Source organism: Populus nigra, chromosome 17 (genome assembly GCF_951802175.1).
Source record: "Populus nigra chromosome 17, ddPopNigr1.1, whole genome shotgun sequence".
NCBI lineage: Eukaryota > Viridiplantae > Streptophyta > Magnoliopsida > Malpighiales > Salicaceae > Populus > Populus nigra.
Genome location: NC_084868.1, coordinates 13294519 through 13307647, shown reverse-complemented (window position 1 = coordinate 13307647; position 13129 = coordinate 13294519). Strand labels below are relative to the sequence as shown.

The 13129-nt window shown below is 36.6% G+C and overlaps 1 protein-coding gene across 1 annotated transcript; it reads left to right on the top strand.

The window, feature by feature from the left end:
* The first annotated feature begins 855 nt into the window (after positions 1-855).
* On the top strand, positions 856-2609 carry LOC133677018 (anthocyanidin 3-O-glucosyltransferase 6-like). Its single transcript, XM_062098840.1, has one exon. It carries the CDS (start codon positions 901-903, stop codon positions 2395-2397), a length of 1497 nt encoding a protein of 498 aa, XP_061954824.1. The 5' UTR covers positions 856-900; the 3' UTR covers positions 2398-2609.
* Positions 2610-13129: the final 10520 nt, after the last annotated feature.

The following is a 13129-nucleotide window of genomic DNA, read 5'->3' as shown; positions in this document are numbered from 1 at the left end:
TTATACAAATACAAAAGACAACGCTATAATTGGCTAGCATGAGTTTTTAACGAGTCTTTTGATTATTATAAAAAGAAAAGGAAAGGAAAGAAAGAAAGGAGCACACCCTCACAACCAATATCATGCCAGTCTTCTTAGATTTTAAAAGCTAAGATTTATTTTCTCTTTCGGTGGCTTGGTTTCGTATAGAATTCGTATAGAATAGACAAATAATCAAACATGGCCAGTAATTATCATGACTAATGAGTTGGACTATTGTGACAAATGATCCTTCTAGCTAGAGTGTTTTTCTAGAAGGCGTGTGTTGTTTCTCTCGGACATCCATGACCGGTTATGATACAAAAACTTCCAAGTAGACGTTAAAATAATTTGGTGGAAAAACATGTAAAATTCATGAATATCAAGAAATCTCAACATTCATTTTGAAGTTTCTCTGTATTAATTCTAACTTTTGAACTTAATTTAATTGGGTTGAAAAGTCCATCCATCACACAATAAAATATATTTGTTAAAGAATAATTGCATGACAAAAGTCATGGTTTAAGCATAGAATTTAAACTTCTTTAGCAAAAGGAAATGAGAAATCAGAGGTGGTGTTTATCACTTCACTTAATGGAGAAAGCTAAGATTTTTGTTCATTGTCTTAATAATGCATCCAACTCTTGCCTAAAGTGCTGCCAAATACAACGGGTCACTTTCGACAGCAATTCTGCCCACCGTGCGTTGAAACTTCTCAGCCATCGAAGTCATGACACATAAATCTAAATTTTGGCCTCCAATATGATATTTGAAACAAGACCTGCAGCCACATATATTCTATCAATCAATAGTTCAGCTTCATTTTCTAGTAAAATATTTGACTATATATAATTATATGTCCGGAAATCATTCAAACAAAGCATGAACAATAGCTTAGCAACAAAATATTTTTTAGGAATGAAGAAAGTAGAGGTTGTGTTCATCCCTTTACCTGCCATGGGCCATATTATAGCAGCGGTAGAGATGGCTAAGCTTTTTGTTGGAAGTGATGATCGAATTTCCGCAAGTGTCCTCGTGATGAAGCCAGCTCTTGACTCCACTACCACAAAATACACTGAGTCACTCACTGCATCAACTCTACCCAATCGCATGCGAGTCGTTGACTTGCCCAGTCTTGAGCACACCGATGTGCGCAACACTAGTGCTAGCTGGATGGCTTCTTTGGCTGAAGCCCAAAAACCCCATGTCAAAGAATTTGTTTCCAAGATCAAGGCTCAGTCAGAGTTGAGCCCTCATGAATCTCCTCAACTTGCTGGGTTTGTTTTGGATACTTTTGTTTTGGGAATGAATGATTTGGCTGCAGAATTTGGTGTTCCCTGGTATGTTTTCTCGGCTTCAGGTGCAGCTTTTATCGGCTCGATGTTGTATCTTCAGGCCCTTCATGACGAGCAGAAAGCGGATCTCCCTGAGTACAAAGACTCGGATGCTGAGTTGGAAATTCCAAGCTTGGTGAACAGGCTTCCTGCTAAGCTCCTGCCTTCTATGGTGTTTAAAAGAGAATCTCTCCCTCATTTTCTTGGTGCTGCAAGAAGGTTGAAGCACGCAAGGGGCATTTTGATAAATACATTCAAAGAGTTAGAATCACATGCAATTAACTCTCTTTCTAATGGTGAAATCCCTCCTGTATATCCGTTGGGACCAATTGTGAGATGTAAAGGAAATAGCTATGATGTGGGTTCAAATATTATCAACGACTACAAGGAGATAATGCAATGGCTTGATGATCAGCCTCCGTGCTCAGTAGTGTTTTTGTGCTTCGGGAGTTGGGGAAGTTTCAGCATTGATCAAGTGAAAGAGATTGCATATGCATTGGAGCAATGTGGACATCGATTCTTGTGGTGTCTGCGTAAACCTCCATGCAAGGGTAAGATTGAATCACCAAGTGATTATGTAAATTTTCAAGAAATCTTGCCTGAAGGGTTTTTAGATAGATCAGTTAAGATAGGAAAGGTGATTAAATGGGCTCCGCAAGTGGAAATCTTGGGGCACAAAGCTATTGGAGGATTTGTATCACATTGTGGATGGAATTCTACCTTAGAAAGTATTTTGTCTGGTGTCCCAGTTGCTACATGGCCATTGTATGGAGAGCAACAATTTAATGCTTTTGAACTGGTGATCGAGCTGGGGCTAGCAGTGGAGATTAAAATAGATTCTAGAAGGGATTTTTCTAAAGATGGTATAATTGTGAGTTCTGATGATATAAAAAGAGGATTAAAGTTAGTAATGGAGCCTGACAGTGAGACTAGAAAAAAGGTGAAAGAGATGAGTCAACTAAGCAGGAAAGCTTTAATGGAAGATGGGTCGTCATACTCTGCATTGGCTCGTCTGATTGAAGATATTATGGGCAACTATAAGTAGCATTGTAAATCTAAGCACCGAAATTGTAATAAGATCATCCCCTGGCATTAATTTGGTTTAGTTATCGTGTTGAAGCTAATATATGCAAGCTCTCATCACAAGGGAAGTTCGCAAGAATGTTCAATATTAAAGATTAGGATTTTCTGCCTGATGGTGTTGACTTTTTCTAAATTAATAATAATAATTTTCCATCCGTTTGGTTGGAATTTTTAGTTTGGGCGCCTGGAATTTTCAACTGGACACCTAATATTGATCCGGTCTGTTTAATTCTGACCTAGCACCCCTTTTATATGTATAATTTCTTATAAGCATACGCAAGGTTTTTTTATGCAGAGCAAACACCATTATAAATGCTGATGACACTATCTATTACAAATATTTTTATCAATAATAGCATAACAATTATGGCATAATCCAATAACCAATAATAATCATGAATAGCTGATAGTAAAGCATAAATTTTAAAAGATTGAGAATTTAGCTTTTTTATTGAACTTAGCTTAAGGATTTTATGGGTTGCAAGTTTTGAAAATTAACTCAAGTTTAGAATGTTCACTTGGATTTGCTTAGCTTTTTTATTATTTTTTTCAGCTCAAGTTTTTTTAAAATTTTATAAATAAGCATTTATTTAATTGGAGATTAGACTCTTTTATTTTTATTTCTTTGTTTTCTATAAAAAAATTGCTATTTTTGAAAATGACTCGGGTTATTGGGTTATCTCAGTTATTTTTATTTATTTTTCTTTGTTGAATTTACTTTGAAAAAAAATTTAATTGATTTTTTTTAATTTCATCCTTCCATATTATATTGGTTTGAAATTAATTTTCTTTTTCAGTTCCGTCCTTTACGGTTAGAGTTTTTTTATATTGGACTTCATGATTTTCTTCGATTTATTTTCTATTCGATTATCTCGTTCTATCATTTAGACCATGGATTTGGTGAGTTAGCCTATGTTTACTTAGGGTCTTTTAGGATTTTTTTTAATTTAATATTTTTCATATTTTATTCTTCAGCAGTGGATTGTTTTAGAATTAACCTTTGTAATCTTTTCCAATTTGTCTTCTATTGGGTTATTTCATTCGCATAATTTGGGTCGCAGAGTTTGGTTGATTCACCCAATTTGTTTATTTGCTTTGTTCTATTTTTTAATTGATTTTTTTTTAATTTCATCATTCTATGCTGGATTTGTTTGGAGTTGGACTTTGGTATTTTTTTTTTTACTTTATATTGACATATCTTGGTCTTATGACTTAGCTTGAATATTTGACATGCTCACTTAGGTTGGCTCACAACGTTTTTTTTCTTCTTCTTCTTTTTCCTTTTAATTGGCTAAATCTTAGTTTATATCATCTTTTTTATTTTAGCAACTTTCTTTTTTCAGGTTCTCATGATTTGTTTTTTAATTTAAAATGGTTCATTTATTATTTTATTATGTAATTAAATTATATCAATTTCTTTCTTGATGCGAACCCATAAATCTAGCGGACATTGAAAATCGAGAAAAGTAATACTTCTCAAATTTTCAAATCCTTCTCAAATAATATAGAAAATTAACTCTTCTTAAAAGATGATTAATTTGGTATTGTTTCGTTCACAATATAATTTTAGTTGATCCTTGTTGAGAAACAGAATTCCCTAAGAAATTGTGTGTACCCAAATGACTTGAGAAAATAGCTGACAGACTCTGGGTGTCTCTGTTTCTATTGAAGTGTCTTATTTCCTCTATAACTATTTAGGTCTTCCTTCATATGCATAACCAATACAGCATTCTTGTACGGAGAAGTATTTAAAATAATCAATAGAAAACACATTACTCTAACATAAACATATATTCGGTAATAGAAAAGCATCTTTCATTTTCTTTTTCGGTTTTGTTTTTTTAGTTTTTATTTTCACAAAAATTAAAAAAATTATTTATTTTTGCAACTAAGAAAACTATAAAATATATTCATAGTGTTTTATAAGGAGAAAAATGACTGTAGAAACACAAATTTTCTACCAATCAAATTTCATCATGTGTTTTTCATTCTTTAAAAGAAAGGATAAAATAAAATTGAAATAAATGACATGGAAAATAAATGAGCCTTCATATATTTCTTGGTCAATGAAAAGTTGACACTTGGGATGAGATATTCAAGATATCTTGTCATAAATACAAAATCCCATCAGATATCTCTTCATAAATGCAAGATTCTGTCAATAAATATCAACCAATAAAATTATGCTATGTGGCGTTGGAAAAGGACATGAGAACCCCTACAGATCTCTATAAATAGAGGGCCTCAACCTAAAGGCAAGGGATTCCGGGAGATACAAATTTCCTTCAAGACAAGCTCTGCAAGCAAGGAAGCTCTCGCTCTCTCTCTCTCTTCAAGCAAGGAAGCTCTCTCAAAGAGTTCTCAAGCCTCCTTCATTTATGCTTGAAGTCTACAAAGAACGAAGCTCTGTTGGATCAAGCCAAAACGCCCCATAAGAGTTCTTCAACAACACTTTGAAGACAAATCAAAGGTACTCTTCAAAGCATCAAATCACCAAATCTCGTTAAGCTCTGTTGGATCAAGCCTAAACGCTCCATAAGAGTTCTTCAGCAACACTTTGAAGACGAATCAAAGGTACTCTTCAAAGTATCAAATCACCACATCTCGCTTTACAGTACACGCCTAAATTCGCGTTCTTGCAAAACACAAATCTCGGCTTGATTACTCAAATAAATCAAGTCACCATACATTAACTCCAAGGGAAGAATCAGAGGATTGTCTTGTTCTTTTGAAAGAATATATTACGTAGAGATTGTACACATTCATATATTTAATAAAATCATATATTTGTACACGTGTGCTTGTTTAATTTCATGTGCACAAAATTGTGTCTACAAATTTCTAGCGACTCCACTGGGGAAATCTCTACCTCTCATCTCTTCCCTTCAAGAAAGAATTTTCAACAAACTCTCAATGGCAACTAGGAGGAACATGATCACCATTGTCGCTTCGAAAAGCAACAAGGCCACTGATTCAAGTCACCAACATACTATTAAAGATTCTTCAACCCCGCCATTGAAAACAAAATCCATCGTCGAGTTGTATGAACAAACTAAGCCGACTCTCCAGTTGACATCAACTTCGAATGCAAGAGGGGCACAAGATCTCGCCTCAAAGATGAAGCCACAAGCAATTCCACTACAAGAGTCAAGTGGGGCGCGCGAAATTCTCTTCAACACTCAAGGCGACTTCGACAATTCACCTATGGAAACTTCTCCGTGTCAATCACCAAGTAAGGCTTCGAGTTTTGGCACCATGTCAGTGATGGTGACCGAGACAACATCTTTAGAGGATCAAGTGGCTACCTTGACAAAACTTGTCGAGGGGCTTTCGACTTCACTCAAGGCAAAAGACCACGAGATAGCAAAGTTGATGAACAAGCTTGAGAGCATGAACGAAGGAGGCCAAACCTCAGCTACCAAGGCTTTACAAGTAGATCAATTAGATGTCATTGAGGATTCTACAATCGGAGCTGCAAGGAATATACACGGTATTACTGATGGTATTTTTACCATGAATCAACTGAAAGAGCTTATCAAGGAAGCCATCATGGACCAAGTAGAAAGCTCAGTTCAACCCTCGTATTCTTATGTGAAGCCGTACACCCAACGAATTGACCTGCTAAGGATGCCTCCGAACTATCAACCACCAAAGTTTCAACAATTCGATGGCAAAGGGAATCCTAGGCAACATATAGCTCACTTTGTGGAGACTTGCAACAATGCCGGAACTAATGGCGATCTCATGGTAAAATAGTTTGTTCGTTCCTTGAAAGGTAATGCCTTCGATTGGTATACTGACTTGGAGTCTGGCTTGATCGATACTTGGGAGCAACTGGAGCCCGAGTTTCTTAACCGCTTTTACAGCACTCGTCGTGTGGTTAGCATGATTGAACTCACTAATGCACGTCAATGGAAGGAAGAGCTTGTCATCGACTACGTTCATCGGTGGAGAAACCTTAGCCTCAACTGTAGAGATCGGCTCACCAAAATTTCTGCGCTAGACATGTGTATTCAAGGGATGCATTGGGGACTACGCTATATTTTACAAGGTATCAAACCAAAGTCTTTTAAAGAATTGGCTACTCAAGCACACGACATGGAACTTAGCATTGCGGCGGCTGAAAGCTCATCATTACCTATGCAAGAGCCAATGAGAAATAAGCTTGAAGGTCATAGATTTGAAAAGAGCACTGCAAAGGTTGAGGGAAAGCAATCTTTATTAGTTAACTCGACTACCACAAGGGTACCAACTGGAGTTAAGAGGAATAATCGGGCGACACCGGTTACTTTTTAAAAAGGTGAAAGAAAGAAACCATCCCTGAAAGAGCGACAAGAAAAGGTGTATCCATTCCCCGACTCAGACATATCTAGGATGTTTGATGATTTACTTGAGGCAAATATCATTGAGTTACCGGAGGTGAAACGCCCCGATGAAGCAAACCAAATGGACAATCCAAACTATTGCAAATACCATCGCTTGATCAGTCATCCCGTAGAGAAGTGGTTTGTGCTGAAAGATAAGATCATGAGGCGACACGAGAATGGGGATATCGTTTTCGATGATGAAGTAGCAACCTCTAATATCACAACCATGGTCAATTTAGGACCACGCCAGTCACTCCCTACAATAAGTTTTGGCTCCTTTGAACCTATAGAGCTTGGAATCATTATGCCTACGAGCTTCATTGCATCCTCAAGTCAAACTCTATGTATAACCTTCACACCTCATGTTGACAACTCGAAACCTAATTCATCTGAAAATTATGATGACGAATGATGGACTTTAGTCATGCATAGAAAAGGAAGGAAGAGGCGCATGCAGATGACAAAGCCAACTAGAATGAGGATCTCGACCGTGAGGAAGCTAATTGAGCCGACACGCCGAAAGATTCAATGAAAGTCCATACCATTCAGAAATGAGGGTTTTTCAACTCAAAGTCTAAGAAAGCTTGTTACACTGAATGAGTACATGCCAATAGAAATGAGAAGAATTGAAAATGTACTTGTTGCTTGCTATCATGTTGATGAAGAGAAAACTCATACTAAACCTGTCATGAAGGAAAATCATGATGACTCTTCAAACTTGTCTCACGGTGTATGCACAACAGAGATATCCTTCAACAATGAAGACTCATTGCTTGGATCAAAACTCTATAATCGGTCATTGTTCATTAAAGGATATGTTGATGAAAAGATGATGAATCGTATCTTGGTGGATGATGGCTCGGCGGTCAATATACTACCTCTTAAGACTATGAAAGAGCTGGGGATTCCTATGGATGAACTCTTCCCAAGTCATCTGATGATTCAAAGTTTTAATCAAGGAGGGCAAAACACCATAGGAAAGATAAGGCTTGCGATACACATGGAAGATATGAAGTTCAATGCATTTTTCCATGTCATAGATGCCAAAACTACTTATAATATGCTACTTGGATGACCATGGATACATGAAAATGGTATCATCTCCTCAACGCTCCACCAATGTTTTAAGTATTGCCAAGATGGGGGCAACAAATTCCTCTCCAAATGGGATGGCCCTTATATGGTTCAAGAAGTCTACACCAACGGAGCTTACAAAATTGTTGATGAGAATGGATTGAGGATTGGGCCTATCAACGGCAAATTCTTGAAAAAATACCATGCTTGAAATCTGATATGGCTCCTAGCCTGCATGAGCTAAAACTGCGAAAGGCAAAAAAAAAAAAAAACAAAAACAAAATTGAACTACGTTATGACTTGATCATTTATCCACAAAGGTATGTAGGCAACTCAGAATTCATTCCGAGTATAGTCACGTATAAAAAAAAAAAAAAAACCTTTTTGACAAAAAAATATTTTTTGAAATACGCTATGACTTGATTCTTTATCCACAAAGAGAAGAAAATAATGTGGTGATCTCTGCTCAAATGCTGAAGGTTATGATTTCTCTTAAGAAAATTCTCCATCATACGCCTTGAGGAATTACTATAACTCGGTCTTGCTGCGCTGCAACATCCAAAGCTCACCTTCACTGGCAAAGCAAAAAAAAAAAAAAATTTGCCTTCTAGTCGTTGAGATGTTGCTGTGCATAAGAGAACGATTTGGAATATTGGTATAGGTAAGTCACCTGCACAAGTCTTTAAGAGATGTCAAGATCTTTCTTGTTTCAAAACGCGACATAAGCTGGAGAGATGTCTCTTGACATGTTCGTTTAAGACTACCTCAAATATGATCAACGAGATGACCTGAAGAGCTTCAAAGTATGCTTCAAATGGCTTCAGATTTGGTATGGTTCCTCCAAACATGAGCAGGTGATATAATGAGTAAGATGTCACCAGAAGTGCTTCAGAAAATGTTTGAAATGGCATCTTCTTCGAGAGGAAATGACTTAATTCCAGCCGTTGCTTCAGCTTTAAACACTGACGGATCAAGTTCCTTTGCTGGGGCAAAACCAATAGAAACTCGAGGAAAATTTACAGTTAATAAAAATGGTAGCATCAGTGGAGTTAGTTCCTCATTGGATATCTTTTTCAAGTTCGAGAAATATTCCTCCGTCAAGCTTTCCTGCCTCAACTTCTGATATGCAAGAACAGATAGGGACCAAATGAAGGATCCAACTATGCAGCAGATGTTCATATCAATGATGAAGTATCTAAGCCCAGAGAACATGGCTACCATAAGTGAGCACCTCGGAATAAACTCTCAAGAAGATGAAGATAAAGCTCAACAGGCCATGTCATCTTTATCACCAGAGGACTCGGATAAAACGATGTGATGGGCTGATAGGATCTAAAGAGAAGCTGAAGGTGCAAAGAAGGCACACGTTGCTGATGCAACTGTCGCAGATAAAACCCAATAGGTTAATGCAACGTTTGTTGAATTTGCTACATGAAGTGCTTGAGCTTGCATAAAAAGCATTAATGTAGATTAACTGAGCCAATTGCAATGCATGCTTTGTTAATTGTTGCTGCTGATGATGAAGAAGAGTTGTGAGGATAACCAAGGATTGATGGAATATTTTTTCTCCACCAAATGGAGATGAATTTAATTTGCACAGGCACTAAAACAGAGCTCTTGGATTGCTGAGATGATTGGCCGCCTTTGTTACTTGTGCAGCTGGGTGTCCTTGGAGTTCCACTGCACTCTTAAAAATCGACGTTGTAGGGGAACCATTCACCATTGGAGGAGACGAGGATTGGTCACTACTGGGACCTGGTTACCCTCATGGAGAAGCATATAATTTTTAGGTGGCTGCAAAAGATATCCGTGTATTACCTTGTTGGGTTCTGCCTTGTTGCTGAGGAAAGTTTGATGATGATGATGATGAAATGTGGTCTGAATAAACACTTCCTTTACAAGTTGCTGGTGTTTTACTACGAGTGGAAGCTGCAGCTACAACTGCAAATTGTCGCTACTTTTAAGACTGAAGGATTTGTTGATTCTGTCGCTACTGCTGCAACAGCTTCATGTTAATTCAATGAGAAGATGAAAGTGAGTCCATGCAAAATATTACTATGATCATCAGGGGCAGGACTTGTTGAAGAAAAATCTGCAAGGACATAGATACAAAAAAAAATATTATACAGGGACATATATCTTTCTTGTCACCGATGCTTTAAGAGATTATACAAGGATGGTTAGTGACTTGTCGCTCCTGCTATCTGAACTAGAGAATGGATTTCCAATCCACACTCTAAGAATAAGCACCTGAGATCAGGAGAGAAAACTAATGCACTTGTTAGAATTGATGCAAACAAGGAGACAGATATGAAAGTGCTTCAGAATGCTAATAAGGAGCTCCAATCAATTACGGGTGGTTTTGAGTTAAAGCTGCATGGTCTTTCCGACCAATTGAAATTGAAAGAGCATCAGATAGAACATATGTTGATGAATCTAAGGATAAATCCAGATTGCTTGAATGGAAGAAGAAGCTGGATGAAGAACATGGGTGCAAGAAGCATTGGATCAGACAAATCAGTGCAAGGTCACCCTCGTTTAAAAGAAACATTATATATGTTGACGTGAAATGGACTTCTGTAGAACTGAGATGGTAGAATTGCTTTGGCCTTCATGTGTGAATTCTAGGTCCGTGAAAAAAAAGAGGCGCCTTGAACTAGCAGCTTTCACAGAAGTAATCCAGAGCTGGGAGAACATATATATCATAACTCATCAAATTCAGGGCTGATAGTATATCATAATTTATGGTGCCAATGATTAGAGAGCATTGATGACAAGGATATTGAATCTCTTGCAGCAACTTCAACCGTAAACACGCCCGATGGACAAGGAAATCATAATTCTAGACCACTGGTTGGAAGATCACGTATACTCACGTATCATGAAGCCTTGGAAACTTTGGAGGTTCTTCCACGGTTGGTTTATTATACACACAGTTGAAATCCAAGTTGAGACTGCAGTGTTGACAATGGTAAAAAAAAGAACAATCATGTGAATCTGCCTACAGCAGACGTTGCTTCCAATTTCATAGACATTCGAATCAAGATAATTTGATCATAATAAAGGTTGTTTTACGAGCTTTGGTTAAAAGTTTACAGATTACTTCACCTGCATAAACTCAGAATTGTGTCCTGCATATATACAAAAAAACAAAAGGAAGGAAACCTGCAATTGTAAAACAAATACTGGAGAGCTATGCATACCTGCTAGGACCGTCGGTGATGTTGAGCTGCTAGGTGGATGTTATACAGTTAATGAAGGAACAGAAGGACTGCTAAGTTGGTGACAAAAAAAAAGAACAATGTAGTGGCCTTTTATAGCCACACTATAAACCGTTGCCTGATTACAAAAGAAGAAAAAAAAAACTCGTATTCTGTGATAGAAAGGTCGGCTATGCAAGTTGCTTTTCCTCTTATGAAACAAGAGCAATAATTCCTGTTCAGTTCTGCAAATTTTTCCTATTCATGTCATAGCGAAAAAAGCGATAATTCATGTTCGGTTCTGCAATCTTCATTTACCCTCTCTCGGCAGTTCATTCAGGAAACAAAGGATGCGACATGCTACCCAAGACAAAGTTTTCCTATACTGGTGAAAAGGCAAACTATCTTTCCTAACTTGAAAAGCACTTGATTAGTCTTTGCTCTCAATCGGTTAAGAATACAAGGAATTATAAAAGAAAGAACATTTGAACGTGAATGAAGCAAGCAAATAATTCATCAAACAATGAGGGCACGCATATCTAGAGAAGAAAGAAAATATGAATCAAAATCTTTAATTTGTGATAATTCATTAACCACTAGCTGGAATCACGAACGGATTGCGTCGTTGGATTCAGAACAATGAGCTCTTCAAAACAAGATGTTACCGTGACCACTTCCGATGAAAAAAAAAACTTCATGCAGGCCGGTCAAAGTATTGGTTGTTATTCGAGTATAAAGATAAATTTTGTTAGGTCCTCAAATATGCAACTGTTTCAAATGAGGTATTAAACTTAGATATTCTATCATTTGATTTGATAAATTTCAAAAAGATTGGTACATAAATTTCCAATTTTAACTATCATATTTTATTTCACAATAAGATTTATCTATTTATTATGAAAATCTAATATGATCAAATCAAATTTTAGTCGAAAGTATAAAACCCTCTCAACCATATTTTTCGAGACATGCCCACTTGTTTTGTAAGTAAGTGAACTTGTCTCGAGGGGGCATCTGTAGAAACATAAATTTTCTACCAATCAAATTTCATCATGTGTTATTTTATTCTTTAAAAGAAAGGATAAAATAAAATTGAAATAAATGACATGGAAAATAAATGAGCCTTCATATATTTCTTGGCCAATGAAAAGTTGACACTTGGGATGAGATATTCAAGATATCTTGTCATAAATACAAGATCCCATCAGATATCTCTTCAAAAATGCAAGATTCCGTCAATAAATATCAACCAATAAAATTATGCCATGTGGCGTTGGAAAATGACATGAGAGCCCCTACAGATCTCTATAAATAGAGGGCCTCAACCTAAAAGCAAGGGATCCCGGGAGATACAAATTTCCTTCAAGACAAGCTCTGCAAGCAAGGAAGCTCTCTCAAAGAGTTCTCAAGCCTCCTTCATCTACGCTTGAAGTCTATAAAGAACGAAGCTCTGTTGGATCAAGCCAAAACGCCCCATAAGAGTTCTTCAACAATACTTTGAAGACAAATCAAAGGTACTCTTCAAAGCATCAAATCACCAAATCTCGCTAAGCTCTGTTGGATCAAGTCTAAACGCTCCATAAGAGTTCTTCAGCAACACTTTGAAGACGAATCAAAGGTACTCTTCAAAGTATCAAATCACCACATCTCGCTTTACAATACACGCCCAAATTCGCGTTCTTGCAAAGCACAAATCTCGGCTTGATTACTCAAATAAATCAAGTCACCATACATCAAATCCAAGGAAAGAATCAGAGGATTGTCTTGTTCTTTTGAAAGAATATATTACGTAGAGATTGTACCCATTCATATATTTAATAAAATCATATATTTGTACACGTGTGCTTGTTTAATTTCAAGTGCACAAAATTGTGTCTACAATGACAAAGTAATTATTGTGTTCAAATTAACTTGTTTTTATGGACATTCTTTATATTTTAACATAAACATATATTTGTTTCTCATCTTAAATATCTCATTCATTTTTCATTTATTTATTATTGTTTTGAGGGAAAAGTTTTGAATATTATTTTTCTCTCGATTAAGACTACCT